Below are 22133 nucleotides of genomic sequence, written 5' to 3'. Positions count from 1 at the left end.
TGTTAGGTGAAATAAGCCAAACACAGAAAGACAAGTCTTGCATGTTCTTACTCATGTATGGGAATTCAATATTAAAAATAATTGATGTTATGGAGACTGAGAGTAGAAGGATGTTTACCAGAGGCTGGGAAGTATAGTTGGGGGTGGCAGGCGGATAAAGAGAGGATGGTTAATGGTGCAAAAATATAGTTAGTTAGAGAGAATGAACAATATTTGATAGCACAACAAAGTGACTATAATCAACAATAAGTTCGGGTATACTTTAAAATAACTGAAAAACTAGAATTGGAATGTTTCAAAAACAAAGAAATCATAACTGACTGAGGTGATGGATACCGCAGTTACCCTGATTTAATTAACTCACATTGTATACCTGTATCAAAAGATCACATGTACCCTATAAAGATATACAACTATTATGTACCCATAATAATCTTATAAGAGAAAAAGAACAAAAAGATTTGGATGCCCCCTCACCCTTGGGGTGGGAGTGAAATGTTCTCAGAAATGTCTAAATTTAGGTCTGAATTGAAACAGTTTAATATAATGTTAGGTCAGTATTCAAAGTTAACCTCATAGTATGATTCCTTTTTATAAACTTTAACAAAATGTATTTTTCTTGACCTTTGCCTAGCATTTTCTATGGCAACATCTTTGTGTTTGAATTTTAGGACCAGTAATTCCTGACTTTTTCTTCCCCCTGCCATCTTTCTTTGATGCCCCACCTTATTCATGTTGAATAGTACAGTGTTCAAAGTAATTAGATACACTTAACAAAGTGGCAACTGAGGGCTAAAGCACAAAGTCTGACTTTTTTTTTAATTAGGGAAAATGCACTGATGCAAATTGTATATATTTTCCCATACTAGCTGTCATGAAAACTAAGTGTGTAAGGAGAGACGAACAAATCTTTATTATACACATTGTATTTTTGACATAGATTGTGATATATCAATCTTATAACAAGTCTTTTATTTGTATTTTACCTGACATATAGGTTAGTGTTTCATATGCAGTTCTCTCACCTTTATAAAGTCTTTGATTCTAAATATTGTGAACTAAATCTTCCTTTATTTAATGTCAGGATGAAACTAAGTATTCATGGGTTTTTGTTGATATTGTTGTTAACTTTACATGGATACATGAGCTTGTAACATAATTTACTATTGGCCGGGCGCGGTGGCTCACGCCTGTAATCCTAGCACTCTGGGAGGCCGAGGTGGGCGGATCGTTTGAGCTCAGGAGTTCGAGACCAGCCTGAGCAAGAGCGAGACCCCACCTCTACTAAAAATAGAAAGAAATTATATGGACAGCTAAAAATATATAGAGAAAAAATTAGCCGGGCATGGTGGCGCATGCCTGTAGTCCCAGCTACTCGGGAGGCTGAGACAGGAGGATCGCTTGAGCTCAGGAGTTTGAGGTTGCTGTGAGCTAGGCTGACGCCACGGCACTCACTCTAGCCTGGGCAACAGAGTGAGACTCTGTCTCAAAAAAAAAAAAAAAAAAAAATTTACTATCAAACAGCAAACTTATTTTTAAACTTCATAAAGTTATTTATTGCAATCTAAACACACTGACAATTTAAATACTGATTGTGAAACTCTTTTGTAGTAGAGCTTACCTTCAGTTGAAACACAGAAAAATCTTTATGAATTTTTCAAAGTAGCTTCCACATGTTTCATGCAACTTCAAATAATGTCTTTATTTAGCAGAACATGAATTCTGATGGTTCACATGCTGTTGAAGGTGCCACTTCTGTCTTCAGTGACTGGTGCCCTAATTTCCCTCATTCCTCTTCTTTTCAAAATCACAGAATTGAAGGACATCATTGAAACTCTTGGATTTCCTGATAATACTTAGGCAGTTAAGAGTTTCTGTCAATATGTCAATTTGACTGGTCAGTTACATTTTATGGTGTTCATTTATAATTATGGAATAAAGTCACAGTCCCCACCTACAGGTACCGCAGGTAATTCTAAGGTGGGTGCCTATGTTTGGAGAATGGTGGTTGGAAAGGTGGCCTGGTGGTACTGACATTACACAGTTACTCTGCTTGGCCTGGCTTTAAAGGTGAACCTGACTGAGGGCAGGTAAGAATGAGAGAAGATGAGGTGTATCAGTCAGGGTTTAGTTGCAGATGATAGCATTCATTGTTGCTTGTTTAAACATGAATAGATTATTTTCAGTAATTAATTCCTTACCAAACGTATTGTAAAGGCTGAAGGAAAAGATTCTAAGGCTGTGCCTAATAGAATAACACATAGAATAATACTACAGCCCTTGCTAACCAAGAGAACTGCTTCCTCTATGAATATCACAGTGTAATTCTACCAGCCAGTAGTTCAAGAAAAATGCATCTTAATTATGATCGATGTATTAAGGAGCCCACCCTAGAACTCTTGACTCTGTTTCTTAACCATGTATACAGTGATTTGTACTTGCAAAAACTGATTCCTCACAAAATATATCTCTTCTCACTTACTTTGGTTCTGAAGTCTTATTGATAGAACCCAAATTCTGTCTGCAACCTTAGTAAAAAGGAGTCTGGTAAATGTAGTTTTTATCTTTCTTGATTCTGAATTGAAAGAAGGTGTCCTAGCCAAAAGTTGAAAGAGATTATGAGTGACAAATGAACAGTATCCTATGGTTATATGGGGCAATCATATGTGGAAATTTTCTATCCATCTACCCCCATAACCCAATTGATTCTTATTATATTTAAACAATAGTCAAAATCTCTAACTTGCTACTGAAGACATACCTTGAAATTGCCAATGTGTTGAGGATTATATCCTATCAATTCCCTGTTGTTTGAGGAAAACACTCTGAAGAAGTCTTCACCAATAGACCTTTCTCTTTTAACTTTTAAATTGTCGTTATTCTCCCATCTTTTCTCAGCATACAGGTTCAAGTTTCTTTCCTCCTCCTTCTCCTTCCCCTTCTCCTTCTCCTTCTTCCTCCTCTTCCTACCCTTCTTCTTCTTCCTCCTCTTCCTTTTCTTCTTTCTCTTTCTCTTCTTCCTGTTCCTCCTCCTCCTCCCCTTCCTCCTCCTCTTCCCCTTGTCCTGGGAACATTCAGTCCCAAGAATCCCAGGTAATGCTATACAGGATAACTGTGTTTTATTCTTCATTTCCATTCCAATTAGGGAAGAACTATTGGGTAGAAATATAATTATGTACAGGAAACTTTATAATGGGTTAGTAAAGTTGAATAATGCGTGGTCTGTTTACCAAGATTTAAAGCAGCCCTCCATTTTCACTTGTTCTTGCAGAAAGGTTTTCTGTTCTACTTTAATTAAACCTACTAGAGTCAGTTTCTCTTAGCATCATAGTGAGACTGAGAACAGGCTCTGGATTCAGATGGAGTGGGACTCCCATCCTAGCTCACCCATATGCTATTTATGAGATCTTGGAAAAATCATTTTCCTGTCTGAAGAATCAATTTTTTCATCTATAAAATGAAGATCTAGTTCTTAATTGATATGATTTTTGTCAAGATTAAATGAGGTATATTAATAAAGCATTTGCCAGAGTAAATCCTAATAAATATTTGCAACTTTTAGTAGAAGTACAGTCATACATACAGTAGTTAGAATCTTGGGACCACAGTTTACTAATTGCGTAGTCCTAGAAAAGTTAGTTAACCTTTCTGAATCTCAATTTAGTCATCTGCAAATTGAGGATTAATAATATTTACTGGTAAGATTTTTATGAAGACAATTAGGCAAAAGTGCCTAGTAGAGAATCCAGCAAAAGATTAGTCACCATTTCTTCTCTTTCTAAACTTTACTAAACATTGAAACATGTTAAATATAAATTCTTATAATATTAACTCTGACATTAATCTAGTAGGCTGAACTATTCCAAATGTGTGTAGGAATAGCAGACTGTTAATGTTCCCTGATTCACAGGTCCTAAAATTAGACCACTTATACAAACATTGAAAATGGTCCTCTTTCATGTATATTATTTCTTATGCCTCAGTTTAGTTTTGCATATCTTCCTGTTAATAGATTTTAATCACCTGGATGTGGAATGGAGTTGAAGTTGTAAACGGACAGTTATGTGTGAAGGCCATTTATGCCTCTAAGAGTTGCAAGGTGCCCATAAAATGTGTTGTTATTTTTTTTTTTTTCCTAAATGTTCAAATATTTTGGTCACAAAATATGAAGTAAAATTTTTTCCATAAGATTGAAAATGTACTTATAGGAATTGGATATGTTATTTTCTCTTTCCAGTTCCAGAGGCGCAGAAAAATGCAGAGGGGCAGATGATTCACTCTATAATATTTCTTAGGCAAATTTAATGTAATTTTCTGGGAGGAATTTTAGATGAATTGTTAGAAAATATGAAATAGAATTGAACTGTATTATTTATTTAGTAAAGTCTGGCTAAATTTACCTGTTAGGCTAATACTTCAATATTATAATTATAAACATCTCTGTCAAGCCTGTAGGCTTTGAAGACATTCCCATTTTTCTATAATTGTGCTGGTGCCTTTTTTTAATCCCTTAAATGGCAGGAGTTCATTTGGTTATCTTACAAATATGACTTAAGTAGAGTGCTGTCTTGGAGTGAATGGAATAGAGCAATTTATTTTTTATAACATATCTAATACTCTGTGGTGTCTGCAATACTGTTATTTTAGATTATATTCTATTATAAAAATCATTAAAGAAATTACCGCTTCACTTTCGACAAGATTGAGAATGATGGTGAAAAAAATCCCATAAGAAACTCATAAGGAGAAGATGGAAATGCTGTTCAGTAGTGACATTTAAAAAAATCCTTAATTTCTAAAACTTGTGGTAAATCAATATTGATTAGTGAGTGTAAAAGTGCTAAATTTAAATCGGGGAGAGCTTTTAACGTTCTAGGAGAAACATTACAGTGAAACTTGAATACCCTCATGTATTTATTCACTCACCTTACAACAGAAATGTGCTTGAAATATACTATATGTCATTTCAGTACCTTTCCCTACATAAAAATGACATATTGATAATTAAGTTGTGATGTTCCATTTTAAGCTATTAAAGGCCCGATTCAATGATTTATTTTTTTCAAACCAAGTGTTTATTTTTTCTCTCATGAGCTGCTACTCAAATTTTAAAGATTCTTTTAATATAGAATAACATTTCTAATGCATGCAATATGCTTTATTTCTTTGGGTAGTTTTAGCTGTTTCTCCAAGGGCATTACTTTCATCATTTTGCATTTGAAAAACAGAGATCTTTCATTTACAGAATCTTCGAATGTTAAAAATGTATTTTTTCTTTCTTCCTTTTTTTTTTTTTTTTTTTTGACTGAGTCTCGCTCTGTTGCCCTGGCTAGAGTGCCGTGGCATCAGCCTAGCTCACAGCAACCTCAAACTCCTGGGCTCAAGCAATCTTTTTGCCTCAGCCTCCCAAGTAGCTGGGACTACAGGCATGCGCCACCATGCCCGGCTCATTTTTTTTTTATATATATTTTTTAGTTTTTCAGCTCATTTCCTTCTATTTTTAGTAGAGACGGGGTCTCGCTCTTGCTCAGGCTGGTCTCAATCTCCTGAGCTCAAAGGATCCACCCACCTCGGCCTCCAAGAGTGCTAGGATTACAGGCGTGAGCCACCGTGCCCAGCCCCTATTTTTTGTTTTTTGCATAATTAAAATTTTTGTCACGATTGTTTGGCTGCTGATTACTGAATTCAGAAATAATAGTAGCTTAAATGAGATAGGCATTAGTTCTCTCATAGAAAAAAAGTCTAGCTAAGAGAATATTGAGATACTGTGGTGGCTTCATGGTTTCACCAGGGACCCAAACTTAGCACAAGACTTCTACCTGGAAGTTGACCCACAATCTAAATTGGATCCTAAAGTGCCAGCTATCACATTTGAATTTCAGGCAGCAAGGAAGGAAAGGGAAAAAGGTAAATAGTCCCATTTCCTTCTCTTTTTAAGGAACTTCACCAGAATGCTCACATAACACTTCTGTTGACATGGTATATATGTGCGCAAAAAAAAAAGTTAACCTAGTAGGCCTGAAAATACTATCCTTAGAAAAACCTGCTTGCAAGGTCGGCCTTTGGCTGGCTGGCTGGCATCTGGATATGTGGATTTCAGGAGGGATCCCGGCTTTCTCTAATTGATGAGTGGTTCACTGTGCCTAAATTGTTTTGGTAAACAATACAGTTTATACTGAACATTTGCTTTACATATAGGAGATTGGAATTTTGATATATGCTAGGCAAAGTGTGGCTAAGTGACCAGTCGCCAGTAAAAACTTCAGGCATTGATTCCCTAATGACATTCTCTGTAATACAACATTCCATAAGAGTTGTCATAATTAAAAGTTAAACACATCCTATGTGAATCCATGGGGAGAGGATTCTTGGGAGCTCATGCCCTTTTCCTTCCAAACTTCTCCCACATATGCCTTTTCCTTTTGCTAATTTTGTGTTGTCTTCTTTCACTGTAATATATTATAGTCATGAATATGACCACATAGATGTTTCTTGACTTACAATGGGGTTACATCCCTATAAACCCACTGAAAGTTGATAAAATACATTTAATACACCTAACCTACTGAACATTACTAACTGAGCAAACATGCGCAGAACACTTATATTACCCTAAAGTTGGGCAAAATTATCTAACACAAAGCCTGTTTTATAACAGAGTATTGAATATCTCATGTAATTTATTGAAAAGATCAAAATTTAAAATTTGAAGTGCGTTTTCTACTCAATGTGTATTGCTTTCACACCAACAGAAAATCAACAAATCAAAGTGAAAAACCGTAAGTCAGTATCATCATAAGCCAGGGAGCACCTGTATAATGAGTCCCACAAATCCTCTGTGGATCATCAAACCTAGGTGTGGTCTTGGGAATCCTTGACACACATAAAAGTCGAGTAAATGTTAGTGTTACTACTTCTCAAGTTATAAAACAAATTTTAAAGTCTATCACAGGTATAGTATGTTTCTTTTTTGGGACTAAGATTAATAATATGATATTGTGTCTTTATTGACATTCTCTTTTCATCAAAGTGGACTGCAAAGGTTTTGGTCTGAATGATTGGAAGGATGGTAGTGCCAGTAATTGAGAGGAGAAAGACTGGACATATTATGTTGGAGAAGAAGAGCAGGCAGTCGGTGGCTACAAGTCTGGGATTCAGGGGAGAGACCTGAACAACAAATGCTAATTTAGGAGTCATCATTATGGAATGGTATTTAAAATACTCTATGGGATGACTCCATGGGAAGTGACGCATAAATAGAAAAGGACCAAACTTTTAAGTACTCAGCCATTCAGAGGTCAGGAAGATGAGTAGGAACCACAAAAGGAGATCAAAAAGGAATGGCCAGTCAAGAAGTAGCTTAACAAATTTCCTTCCATTTGCCTTATGGGAAACTTGGAGAATATTTTTACAATTTTTCCTGTTTTTCCAGAGCTTACATGAAATGCATTCCTTACCAATTTTGGTAATGATAAAAATGAAAATATTTAAATTTCAATCATATTTAAATATATTTGGCACATTGATATTTTCATGCCAGTTGTATTGCACTGCTGATTCATTTACCAGTGTATGTCTATTCTAAAACTCGAGTGGTTTTATGATGAACTAATTCATAGCTCATATCTTTTGCCCTTTTTTTTTAATTTTATATTATTTTTTCTTCAGTATCACTAGTTCTCTTGAAGGAATTTATCTTTATACATTCACTTTTTCCCATTTATCCAACTTTATTTTATTCCTGTTTAATCCTCCTAATTGCTAATTCAGTAACTTAAAATATGACACCAGGAAGCTATCATTTGATATTTTCCTCTAACTTCAACCACCCATGTTCAAAATATAATTCTATGCTTATAAAGAGGAATGTGCAAAAACATTTAGATGGATTCATATAAATTCATCAAAATTGTAGAATTTAAATAAAAATCCTGCTGTGTATGTTCTAACATGAAAGCAGATGAGTAGATTCAACTTCCATTTAAAGAAGTATGTATTAAACAACATCTCAATTAGCTGAATCTCATTATATTGTGGGTACCTCCTAGAGTGGGATTTTATCTAATTCATATTGGTATTGTAAACAGAATAAGGCCAGGAATCCATTCAAGCAACAATGATTTTGTTAATGACAACTATGTCCCAGACTCGATTCTTTGGGCCAGAGATACCAAGATCAAGAACAGTCCTTGCTGTAATGAGCTTACAGTTTATTAAAGGCAAAACAAATTAAGTCTTAGATCTAGTTCTTTCGAAATAGAATTTGAGGTGATTATTAAGGAGGTGCCCTTAGGAGAAACTGACAATAGAACAAGAGAGCAGGAGAGGAAAGGGAGGAAACTGGGCAAGGATGTGATTTCAGGAGGTTAGCTTCAGCCTGATACTGCAATGGAAGTCTGGAATGTAAATTGTGCTGCAGAATCTGTCCCAACTGGAGGCAGGAGAGCAGGGTTTCTATATCCCATGCTAATCATTCATTGGCATTCACTCACTAATCATACTCAGAGTCACTGGGGTAGGAAGTAAACTCCCAAGATTTCCAAGGATTTACCTCTGAGAACGAAGTGACTCTGTATCCCCAGGGCCTTCTTCTATGAGAAACAAGGAGTCCTAGTGACATATAAAAAGGGTAAAGGAATCTATACAAATCAGGCAGAACGCCAATTATTTGCTACGGCATATAAACAGCTAATTTCTATAGCATGCGATAAGTACTCTCATAGACAGAATTTCAGGTGCTATGGCAACAGGAAATAATAGAGTTTTATGGGAGAGAAAAGGCTTTAGTAGAAATAAAGTGATTCCTAGAGGATCACAGGACTTTAACTAGATACTAAATGAAGGAAAAAAGGAGAACTTTCAGGTCAGAAAGGAACCCAGTGTACAATGTAGCACAGTCTCATGGTCATGAAAGAACTGGAGCTGTAAAATAGGGAGAAAAAAATTTCTACTTTTAGGTGTATATTGGGATTAAAGTCAGAGGATGGACTATCGAAGCATTTTGTAATCTTTTAAGAAAGTAAAATCCTGTTAATGGCTATTTGGGGCTCAAGAGAAATGTCTCAGTTGTACTACATAATCAAACCTCTTCCTGATGCAATCTACATTAACCCCCAGCATTTCATATGTATAAACATTGGCACTGAGATGTACCCTCTTTTCTCATCTCTGGTTTGAAATAATTCTAGGAGGCCTTGCCATAGTGTACCATATACATACAAGAAGTCTGACACTGTTAAAGATAAACAACTAAATGTATTTGATTTATCCCATTGTTTATTCACATAAGTGAATAAATTCCTCAAAGGTTAAATACAAAGAAAAACCGGAGTCAAAAAAAAAGATCAGAAAACCTAGTGTTGTCTGCCTTAAGGCCTATCTAGTGTACAGAAATACCATGTCCTCAACCCACCATTTTCTTTCTGTTTCTAATTCATCTTCCATGATGATTCCTTCTCCTTTACCATCCTATTTTCTAGCTGGTGAGAGGAGCTACCTTATGACCTCCTTGTTCTTCAGACTTCTGTTTTTTAATCATCACTGCCTTGAGCTTCTTATCTGCATGTATCAAAATGTGGCTCTAACTTTCAGAAATATTTTTGAACTGTATATTGTAATATTATTAATAGTAGTGATAGTAGTGTTAATAGTAATATTAGTAATTGTGATACCTAATATTCTGGGCATAGTAGTAAAATATAGTGTTTTATGCATACAGTATAGAAATTTTCAGGTTAAAATTTTGTTGCTCTGTTAGAAAATTGTGGTTCTTTTTGTAAAATCAGATTTAGAAGCATGCGTGCATGTTGCTATAATTTATTGTAGACTGATACAATTTATTAAAAACTGAACTTGTATGATCTAGAGTCCTGTGCCATTCAGAAATCTATTTATAGTATTAAGTGATTCAAATAGAACCTATTTCCTCTGTAATTTTCCCTGTTATCAGTGCAGGAAAAGAATATAACCCTTATTTTCAAAACTCTAATGAATGCTGTCTGTTCATAATGACCTCCCATATAGATATTCCTTAATACTTTTTCAGGCTGATACTCTGCAACTGACTTTTTAGGTTTAGCTCCCAAAGACTCTGGTGGCAGATCATCCTGATGATTACAGAAGATCAGATGATGTTTATCATATTTTTTCTCAGACCTTCTTTTACAGATGAAGGGTCTTTTTCAGAGGGGTCTTTTGCCCCATAATGCTGGGGCAAAGCTCAGATTGATCTTAGTATGATTGGCTTAACTCCTTGGCAACTGATAGAAAGTGGCTTCAATTTACAAATCCTATTCACTGGATGTTAATTAAAGGATAAAATGTAGAAGTCTCAGCACTGTCACAGTCTAAGTCCTTACTGAGTTTTTAGTATCTATGCAATATACTTTTCAGAATCAGCCAAGTCTATCTTTGATCTATTCTTCAGATTTTTAATATTTTACAAAGATTATCTCAATTAACATTGAGAGTATTTAAGGCTATATAAAAGCAATGATGTTTCAGGAGTATCATTATATCAAAAAACAAAATAGAAAACTGTCCATTGGCAATTAGATTACCCTAAGCTAAGTGTTTTGTTCTGCAGCTGAAGAGGATCTCCCTGTTGTTTCTACAGATTAGGAAGAGAGTTCCCCCCCCCCAAAAAAAATGTATTTGCTGAATTCTACTATCTGTCTTTTTCTTTTAGTGTTATTTTTATAGAGATGACTGTCTCATTATATTTTTATAAGAGGATTTAAACACAAAGCATATTTAATAACATAGCATATCTGAAATGGGATATATTGTATTCCCATTGTGGAACTATTAATAGCAGTAGTCCCAAATATCCATTCTATTCTTTTTCCAGAGGTAAGAAACTATCACATTTTAGCAAACGGTTACGAGGGAGGTGCTCGTGAGAGTAAAGAGTTCCCCAGCCTTTCTTGTATTAATAGCTAAGCATGGAGATATAACTATGTCATGCAAGTAGAGTGTCATGAGGTGGCTTCCTGGGACCCTCTGTAAAAGATACTTTTTGCTTCTTCCTCTTTCTTAAACTAACTCAAGGAGGAGTTTAGGGTAGAGCCCAGTAGCCTACATTACATTAAAATAAATTCAGATGAGATTTATTTATTTATTCATTCAATTCATTGCTTAATATAGAGGATACTTAAGGGTGATATTTTCCTCTGTATACTCTTTTCACTGTATTCGCAGATTTTTATATGAAATGGTTTTCTATTCATTGCCTTCTGGTTAGTTACAAATTTTCCTTTTAATTTTCTCTTTGGGCTGGGCGTGGTGGCTCACGCCTGCAATCCTAGCACTCTGGGAGGCCCAGATTGCTCAAGGTCAGGAGTTCAAGACCAGCCTGAGCAAGAGCGAGACCCCGTCTCTACTAAAAATAGAAAGAAATTATATGCACAGCTAAAAATATATATAGAAAAAATTAGCCGGGCATGGGGGCTCATGCCTGTAGTCCCAGCTACTCGGGAGGCTGAGGCAGAAGGATTGCTTGAGCCCAGGAGTTTGAGGTTGCTGTGAGCTAGGCTGATGCCATGGCACTCTAGCCAGGGCAACAGAGTGAGACTCTGTCTAAAAAAAAAAAAAAAAAAAAAAATTCTCTTTGAACAATGACTGGATTTCCATGTATTACTCATCTTTTGATAATTTATTTATAATTGTATTGAACTAAGTCTGGATAACATGGCCTGTACTATCTCTACTTTTTAATTAATTAAGGTCTTCTTTGCTGCCAGTTACATGATCAATATTTATAAATATTTAGGTTATTAAGTATGAAATGTCTGACTTCTTTAAGTACTAAATTTGACAGTTGATATCTCTGACATTTCACTTTGACACTGTTTGTTTTGTTTTTATTGTGAAGGTACATCCTCAGTCTTTCCAACACATGATTTAGCTTGTGATTACCTTTCACATTTTTTAGAGCAATTTTTGTGAAACCATGGATAAATCAAAAATTCAAATTATTCTTGAATATGTGTTCTCTCCTGGAACCAATGCAATGCAGACAGCTCAAAATGTTGATGAAGTATTTGGGAAGTATGTGGCTAACGAACACACAGTACGTCCTTGGTTTGAGAAGTTCCATTCTGGTGGTTTTAATCTCAAAAAGGAGCCACATGGGTGACCTGAGACCAAGGTGGGTAATGATGAGCTGAAAGCTGTAGTGCAAGCGAATCCAACTCAACCTATGTGTGAATTAGCAGCAAGGTTTGACATTACTATTCCAACAATATTGGACCATTTGAAACAACTCAGCAAGGTAAAGAAGCTGTATAGATGTGTACCACATGAATTAAATGAGCATCAGAAGAGAAATTTTCTAGAAGCTTGCCTTTCTTTGCTATCATGACATAAAGGCACACCATTTATATTAATACATTGTATTGTTATGTGTGATGAAAAATGGATTCCTTTTGACAATCACAAGCATTAGACATAGTGGTTGAATAAAGATGAAGTGCCGAAACAGTCCAAAGCTGAATATTCATCAAAAAAAGCTAATGGTTTCTGTTTGGTGGTCCAGCTCTGGTATTTTCCACTACAGCTTCATGAAACCTGGTCAGTCTATTACAGTGGATGTCTACTGCAACCAACTGGATGAAATGATGAGGATGCTTGTGATTAAGCAGTCAATATTGGTCAACAGAGAAAGGCCACTCCTCTCGCAAGGCAATGCTAGACCACATGTCACACACACAATGCTGCTCAAACTGTAGAAGCTGGACTTGGAAACTCTGTCATCCACCATATTCACCAGACCTTGCCCCAACTGACTACCACTTCTTCTAGGCTTTGGACCACTTTTTGCAAGGGAAAATACTCAATTCTCAACAAGCTGTGGAAAACACCTTTCGTGATTTCGTGGCCATTGGCTCTTCAGGCTTCTTCACTAGTGGCATAAACACGCTACAGTTTAAGATGGCAAAACTGTGTCGATAGTCTAGGTGCATAGCTTGATTAATTGTACTACTTCTTGTTTGAGATGTACTAGACTACACTTTCAATTCAAAATCAGACATTTCATATTTTAATGAGCTAATACTTAATGGACATAAGAACAAAATCCATAGTTCTATGGATAAATTTTGTATATACTTTTTAACCATACCTTTGTTTATATCTTTTCAGTTTCTCCCTGTCTTACTTCTTAACTTAATAGAAAAAAATATATATTATCTATTAACAGAATTGCCTAATTATCAGAGAGAAGTATTCGAGTTTCTCACTGCAACTGCATATTTCTCAGATTCTTCCCTTCCTAATAGTGTTTGTTTTAGTGGCTCTCCACTTTACTGAATGCCAATTAACAAACACATATTTTTGCTTTTGACTTTTAACACTACGTATAGTAATGACTTTCTTTTCCTGTTAGAGTTTTTAGCCACAAGTTTCTTATTAATTTAATTTCATTGTTTATAAATATTGTCATTCATGACTGATTTAAGTTTACATATTCCTATTATGACTTCATCCATGCCTTCTTTTCCAGTCTTAGTTTCCAATCATTTATTGTTTTTTGTTTGTTTGTTTTTAAAGTGTGTGTGTGTATGTATGTACGTATGTATATATATGTATATGGAAAACTGCATATAGGCTTATTTTCACTTGTAAACTCAATCTAATTGGCTCTTCTAATGAGTGAATTAAATCTATTCGCATCTAGTCTATAGCTGATATAACTGTTCCATCTTACTCTATAGTGATCTGTTGCACAGCATGGTGACTATAATTAATAATAATGTATGGTATATTTTAAATATTTTTGTCACAAAATTAATAAATATGTGAGGTGATGAATTTGTTAATTAGATTGATTTAATCATTCCACAATGTAAACATAGATCAAAACAACACATTGTACCCTATAAATATATACAATTTTCATTTATCAATTAAAAATAAAATTAAAATAAATATATCTATTTAAAATTATATATTTCTCTTTCCCATTTGCCCTATTTTTGCTCATTTTATCAAGTTTCTATTCCTTTCACTTTTTCCTCTTTATCTCACTTTTCCTTTCATGCATGTAAGAAATCCTATTCTTTTAATTGATATTTATGCTTCTATTATTATTTGTAAACAAGATACCTACCATTTCTCCTACAGATATACACTCTTTACCCTTCTAACTCGCCCAAAATTTAATATTCTAGAAGGACTTATTTCTCTCCTCTGCTTTTGCTCCATTCCCACAAGACCTTTAAAGTTTTACCTCTGATTTTAGTGCACTTTCTACCCCAAACTCCTAGATTTTGCTCAGTTATTACAAATCCCCTTATTCTGTGTCCTTTTGGTTTTAAGAAACTTTATTTAGTACTTAAATTGTATATTATTCAGGCACATTCTACTTATCCATTAAATGCACATATGTTAGCTGCTCACCACCTTGTGCCTTTCCACATCTTCTCCAAATTGAAGGCCTCAGACACAGTTCATTTGTTGGGAGCCTAGAGTACTGTTTCAAGTATTTTTGTCAAAGTCGGGTTATTTGAACGTGATGTTACTGAATGTTTGCATATCAGTGAATATTTTTCTTTCAAACTAAGGTGAATAAGATCTCGAATGAGTATCAAATATTGGGAGATGTCCCCACTCCCATCTTTTTCAGTAAGGGAGGATGGCATGCCACTGTTTTTGAGCTTTCATTGTTGAAGATGAGAATCCCGAAGACAAGCTGACCTCCCCTACCACTCCAGGCATATCAGTTAGAATTAGGTTTGGCTGTTAGTCACAGAAAACCCAGAAAAAGAATAGAACAAGATAGAATTTATTACTCCTAATGTAGAAGACTAGCCTATAAATTTTTCACGTCAGGCAACACCATAACTCTGTGTTATTAGGTATTCAGATTTCTTCTGTTTTACTGCTTCGTTGTGCTTGACTTTCATTCCAAATCAGCTCATGGTTCAAGATGGAAGCCAGCAGAAATATGCAAAAATATGCAAAATGTAGAGTGTTGCTTCCCTGATAAGGACATTTCTGCTTGAAACACACTGGCCAGCTTGTAGCTGAACCGATGGCTCAGAATGTCTTTATTCTGGGCAGCCATGTGGTGATTAATAATTTGGGGTCCGGGAATAAGGAAAGAGTTAACATTGGGAATGAGCAGGCCCTGATGCTTTATAAGTTTGTTTCTTTTGCCTAGAAGTCTCTACAATTTTCTTCATAGACATTTATGGAGGTTTCTTTTCTTATCAATTAAGTATATAGCCTGGAAACCTTTCCCAATGAGATTTATGTCTTTCCACCACTCAGGAATATTTCCTTCCAGTATTTATTTTTAAAAAGTAGGGGAAAAAAGGGAAACATTTTTTCCTAAGTGAATATTTGTATTCCTCTCTACTTCTATTATTTAAATTCCCTATTTCCTATGTTTTATTAGAGAATTGTATTTCATTTTTTAACTTTATTTATAATAAACACAATATTTGCTCATGGCAAAATGAATTAAGCATAAGACTTTAAAATAAAAATTAAAAAAATAAAGCATTTTAAATATCCTCTTCTTACTCCCAGTCCCATTTATAGAGTTAAATTTCATGTATTTCCTTGTGAAATTTTAGCAAACATATCAGTAATATATCCACACACAAATACACACATACACTCTTTCTTACACAAATGAGAGTATTCACTTCTGCTTCTTGCTTTTTGTCTTTTTTAACTTAATAATACATTTTGTATTTTAATTCTTTTTTTTTGTTTGTTTGTTTGTTTTTTTTGTTTTGTTTTTTTTTGTTTTTTTTTTTGAGACAGAGTCTCACTCTGTTGCCCGGGCTAGAGTGAGTGCCGTGGCGTCAGTCTAGCTCACAACGACCTCAAACTCCTGGACTTAAGCGATCCTACTGCCTCAGCCTCCCGAGTAGCTAGGACTACAGGCATGCGCCACCATGCTCGGCTAATTTTTTGTATATATATCTTTTAGTTGTCCATATAATTTCTTTCTATTTTTAGTAGAAACGGGGTCTCACTCTTGCTCAGGCTGGTCTCGAACTCCTGACCTTGAGTGATCCACCCGCCTCGGCCTCCCAGAGTGCTAGGATTACAGGCGTGAGCCACCGCGCCCGGCCAACATTTTGTATTTTGATTCTTTTAATAACTTTATTCAGTTCAATTTTAGAGCCAATCAATTTATAATGACTTTCCCATCATTTGATATTTATATTGTTTTTAATGTTATACTATTACAAATGCAGTAGGCTCATTTTTCTGCATTCTTGTAAAAATATGTTAGTAAGGTAAATTTTAAGCAGAAATTTGCTAAATCAAAGGGTGAGTATCCTTCCTTTTTTGACATAATTTATAAAATTATTTTTTTCTTTTTATGGGCATGTTGGTAATAAATTTATAAACTGCTTGAATCCAGGTATCAGCCATTTACTTCTTTGTGTATTTCATGTTCTTAGAAGGTATTTTATAAATATTTGATATTTTGTTTTGTTATTTCCTGAATTTTTATAAATCTTTACATACCATTTTTATTTAATTGCAAATTTAGTGCAAACATGATCATATTTTTATACTGATATCTTAATGATATGGAGAACTTTTCAAAGACACTTTTAATGCCATTAGATTATAAATTTTAATTAACATTCTATAAAAATAGGCATAGACAAAGGCAGTATTATAGGAACTTAAATTTTGAAGAATCAATCTTTAGTTTCATTTTTCATGTCTCGTCATATGTGTCTGACCAGAGAATGTCTATTGGCCATTTCTGAACTTTAAAATAAAGTCAAACAAAAATATATTATACAGCAGGGGCAAGAAGAGAAATAAAATCAAATCCTTTTTACTTTCTATTTTGTATCACTCTACAGTACCAGCATGTAGCTTTTGTTCAGGTTTTATAAACTAAAATAAACAAAATTTGAGTTGAATGTCAGTCATTATTGCTAGCAAAATGAAGTCTGTTGTACACAGCTGTGTTTAAAAGAATGATATTGTTTATAATGAAATGTTTTAGATATGCAGAGTGTTTTGGCAGTTTAGTAGAAATGTTCTCCTTGAAAAAGTTTACACTTTTTTTGAAAATAATTATTGATGTAAAGTGAATTCTAATTATCAAAATAGATAAATCATTTGTGGGCTTATTAAAGCAAAGCCATTAAAGAAAAAAATGAACCCTCTTTTAGCAACCAGGTGTTAAAATTATACATAATCTCAATAAGCCATTATGGTAATATGTCTAAACTATCCAAATCAAATAGAAAATTTAAAATAAATAATGAAGTATGTCCAAAAATAAAATGAGAGCCTACGTGGACTAAATAAGAAAAAAATATCTCACAAGGTTTAGAAAATATGAAAAGGAATTAAATGTGCAGCAAAAGGAAAGACTAATCCATCTTTCAATGTACCACTGATATTTAACTCCCTTTATATTATAATTTTTATTGCCCTCCACACTGATTAGTCTATTGATGAATTCTATGCAACTGAATTCAAATTACATACACGATGTGATGATGAAATTACATTTAAAATTTTATACGTTAATTGTGTCTGTAAATTCTTTAATAACTTTCAATAATTTGACAGGAGAGGCAATGTAGCAGCTCTCTCTGAAAGCAAACTCTTCAAATGAGTAATTGCTATTTGATTTTTCTGTGGGAAAACCAACCTAAAGTAACAATCTTTGTTGATGCTTGCTCAGATCAGGTGGACCAAAACAGCAGGAAGTGCCTCTGACAGATTCCAAGACTCAAGTGTCTTCAATGAGACTTTGAGGATTACAAATATTCAGCGACACCAAGGAGGCCGGTATTACTGTAAAGCAGAGAATGGCTTGGGGTCCCCAGCGATAAAGTCAATCAGAGTGGATGTGTACTGTAAGTAAATTTCCCAGAACATTTCCATTAAGCCTAGTATGGGTTTCATTTGTCCTACAACTATAGTTTTCTCAAAAACCATAAATAGAGTTCTGTTTAGTTCAGAATGAAAAATGTATAAGATAATATCTCCTTTAATACATTCTTGAAAAAAGAAATCTTTAATAAAAATTTCATAATTTGTATGATATAACAATACATATTCATCTTAGAACATTTAGGAACAACATTAACAAGAAGACAATAAATATTCCTGGTAATCCCACCAATAACTGCTAGTGTTTTAATGTATTTACTTTTTATCTTTATATATAAATATATACATGCATTTCTATATTTTTATGAAAAACGTCATGCTATATATACTTTTAACTTGTGTATGTTAATTTTACCTGTGTGTGAAGACAGCTATTCTTACTTTTTAATATACATCATGTGAGCAGAGAAATCTGAATTAGTTTGTGAATGACCAGAAATCTCTGTTTATAGTCTGTTTTGGATCCAACCCTATTGAAAGTAATCAGCACCAACCCTGAGCAGTGCTATGCCACATGAAAAGTGTTTGTTGATTTATTTTCGTTCTTAGTCTCATTTTCTTACTTTTTGCTCTTGGCAAATATATTAAAATCTTGGTCTTCTTACTTTTTTGCCCACCAAAACAAAGCAAGGACTTACAATCAATTTGGTCTTTTTCACAGGTTTATCTATCACTCCGTTAGGTTTTTACAAGAACTTGCATTTTATTTTTTAATTCTCTAATGTTGGAATATAAGGTATTGTATCTTTTCCTCTCTTTAAAGTAATTTAGACATAAGTAACAAGTGAGGAGTTTCTGTTTTTCTGCCTAACTTCCTTTCTTTCCTTATTTCCTTTCTTTCAGTGTAGGGCAGGTGTTGCATAGGTAGGATGGGTCTTGAAAGTACATATGGTCTATTTATCTGATTCTATGCTGAATCTCATTTAGTTATTGAGATGACAGAGAAGTGGGTTACCAAACTGCGTTTGTAATTTGCCTTCCACATTTAGGTACTTGCCTTTCTCCTGGAAAGGATGGGAGAAAAGTCCATGATTCATTCTCTCCTGTACCTTCTAGTCCTTGAGGCATCTCCTGGCATAATTTAGGCACCTTCACCCCATGCGCCACTCTTTCCATATAGTCATGGGTGCACAGGGCGACCATACCTGTATACTTCCTAATAATAATAAAGCACCCAGCCTCTCTTTTCTTGACTAAATATTTCTAGTGTTCTTGTTCATATATAATTTTAAATTAAACAAAATTTAATTTAAATGAATACTTCTGTAATGTCACTTTATATTGTACACACCTCTGCTCTTTTTGTTATTGTAGTTTAGGTCACGAAGTTTTAAAATATACCTGTTCAATACCGTAAACACAATTCTAAAATCTAAAAAGTTCTGAAAATGAATGGGTATGTTTTGTTTTGTTGTTGTCTCTTTTTTGGTGTGACTTTTGTAAACAAAACTTAATGTGAACTAGTTTGGTGGCAAAATCTAACCTGAAATGACTTGAACAAAAAAATAGAAATAAATTTATACTATCTATTTACCCTATTTTGTAGGAATAATCACATATTTTGGTCAGGAAATGTATTTGGTTACACAATATAGCCATAGTTCCTGTTGGGTGTGTTATATAATATATGTGCCGTATTAGTTTCTAAAATCTGAAAATTTCTGAAACACATTCCCCAAAGGTTTTGAATATAGGATTGTGAGCTACATTGCTACCACCATAGGTTCAATAATTTTTCCAAAAATGTATTACTGGGCTAAAAAATTTAATACAAAGTGTGGAAATCGCATTTTTTGAGACTTAAAAAAAATATTTTTTCCCTTTTCCTTTTACTACAAAACCTTTCCAGTACTATTCTGCACTATTCTTACTTCTTTCTGTCTGTTCATATTTTTTGCTTTCCAGGCTGGGTTGTGTCTAAGTATCTTAGTTCATACTGCACACTTTGCTGGGAATAACGCTGCTGCCTCCAGTTTTCCCAAACCCTGTTAGTCTTCTAAGGCTCAACTCATCTTCCATGCAGCCGTGCCTGAAGGCATAGCTCCGCCACCCTCCTCTCCTTTGACTTCCTTTGGGGTTTTTCTCACACAGCTTGGACTTGACAAATATCTTGTTCTATGTTATTTCTGTGAAATGTCACTGTGATGTATATCATATTGAAGTACTATTTTCAGTATTTTTTTGGTGACTAGAATTTATTAGAAAGCTGTCTAAAATATTATTTGAGAAAATAACATGTTAAATTCTGGACTTTATAAATAAATGTGACATCTCTTTAATATAAATTTTCCAGAGAATGTTTTACCTTCAGCTCCAGAGAAGATCTTTCTAAATTGGGACTCTAGACATTCTTTTTATGTAGGTGTGCTTATTCTTGAAGATTTGAATAAATTCCTTTAGATAGTAAATTTTCGAACATGTTTAGACTGGTAAGAATATTTCACAATAGAGACAACTAGACCTATTTGAAGAATTCGTGTGCTCCAAATATATCTTTGATTGAAGACCAGAGTTTTTAGGTTCAAGTATGTTTTCCCTTCATGAATCTTTATAATTTAACACATACACTATTATTGTTAACAAGGACATGACTCGCATATTAATACCTTGTTAAAATTTTATAACATTGGTGTCTAAAATTGAATTATAATACTTAAAATTCATTTGTGCTTAAATTTTGATTTGATGTTGGACTGCTTGATTGAATATATATTTATTTTTATAAACCATAAACAAGTGAACAACTTTATTTGCCTTATTTTAGGAAATGCTAAAACAATAGGACCGATTTTTCTATTGGAGCCTTGGCTTTAGAAGTGTCCTCTGCATTGTAGATTTCTATTTCTTTTTCTAAACTGATTTTACATGTGGAATATTCATAAACCTTGGTAGAACTTGGAAACAGGATGTGCATAAAAACAAAATATACACACAAAAAAACTTTAGTAAACTGCAACACCAAAGTGAGGTAGACTATAACTTGGATTTACCAAAAATAATAGTAATATTAGAATTTATCCTTGAGTGTCTTATGATAGGTTGTCTCTACAAACTGCCCTATGATGTATTAATGTATAATTAATATGTAATATATGTAGTAATGCAATGCTATCAGTAATTTTGGATAGTTTTATAATAGTGAAAATGGATATTTCTCATTAAATCCCATGTTATAAGTTTCTAGACTTTGGAGTGAAAATTTACTTAAAATGAAATTTATTGCTAACCATTCATTATTTTGATGATGAAATTTAGTTACAAAAAGGAACTTGCTACAATGGTAACTGATATAAAATGAGATAATTTTCTTTACACGAGTATTTTGAAATATTTCTAAAACTATACTAACATTTTGGTCACTTTAGAAAGATTTATTAATCTGTGTTAGCAACTTTTTCTCATATAATTTTCTAAAATTTCTTTTAGTACAAAAAAAATTGAGCTATATGGATTTTCTGAAGGAACTACCAAATGCATTTTTTGCTATTTCAATCAAGAATATAGTTTGAGAAATTATATAATCATGTTCCTCAACTTACAGGACCTATGATTTTATTTTTTAAGAATTTTATAGCATGCAAATATTTTCTCCCATTCTGTAGGTAGTCTATTTGCGCTATTGATTGTTTCCTTGATGGACATTCATAAGACTTTGACTCAAACTGTACAAAAACAATTTATGTAACCAAAATGTTTGTATCCCCGTAATATTCTGAAATTTAAAAAAAAGAATTTTAAAGCATTCTAGGAGTTCTCTGACATATAATTCCTAAAAACAAACAAACAAAAAAACAATGACAAAAGCATATTTGTAGCCTGGTAGATTTCATGTCCACATAGTGATTTAATTTTTTTTTCCAAAATTTGATCTGGTCATGTATACAAATATTAATGATCAAAACCTAATCAATTACAATTATTATTCTTGGAGGGAAATATCTTCTGAGAGTCTCAAAACTAATAGTAATATGGTTAAAAGGGGCTTAATTCTACTTAAAGCTACTGTTTTAAACATGTCCATTCTTCATTTTTTCCTCCCTGAAGCTGTGCTAAAATAACAGTAAAGGAATAAAGCAACAACAATAAAAAGACATATATCCATAAGGATAGAGAATATGAGAGAATAGATGACAGAACAAGAATTCTGAAGAAAAAGAATCAGATCAAGGAATGGTCACTGCTTAAGACACCAAAGAAAGCATAAATCAAACCTGTCAGTGTATAGAATAGGACTAGATGTACTCATG

General features: G+C 33.8%; 1 protein-coding gene across 2 annotated transcripts in view; it reads left to right on the top strand.

Annotated features, from left to right (window-relative positions):
* The window catches only part of MDGA2 (MAM domain containing glycosylphosphatidylinositol anchor 2), a 767088-nt gene that overhangs the window by 393527 nt on the left and 351428 nt on the right, over window positions 1-22133 (top strand). Inside the window, exon 2 of one of the 2 annotated variants that reach the window (XM_069464601.1) lies at window positions 17680-17849. Coding sequence is in view for 1 of the 2 variants with exons in the window: in XM_069464600.1 (XP_069320701.1) it covers window positions 17675-17849 (175 nt within the window). In the remaining variant the exon portion in view is untranslated. Of the gene's footprint in view, window positions 1-17674; window positions 17850-22133 lie in introns of both variants that reach the window. The other variant, XM_069464600.1, reaches the window with a different exon arrangement.

The sequence above is a fragment of the Eulemur rufifrons genome, chromosome 2 (genome assembly GCF_041146395.1).
Source record: "Eulemur rufifrons isolate Redbay chromosome 2, OSU_ERuf_1, whole genome shotgun sequence".
NCBI classification, from domain to species: Eukaryota; Metazoa; Chordata; class Mammalia; order Primates; family Lemuridae; genus Eulemur; species Eulemur rufifrons.
The sequence above is the reverse complement of the archived record's forward strand: the minus strand, read 5'-3'. Positions and strand labels throughout refer to the sequence as shown.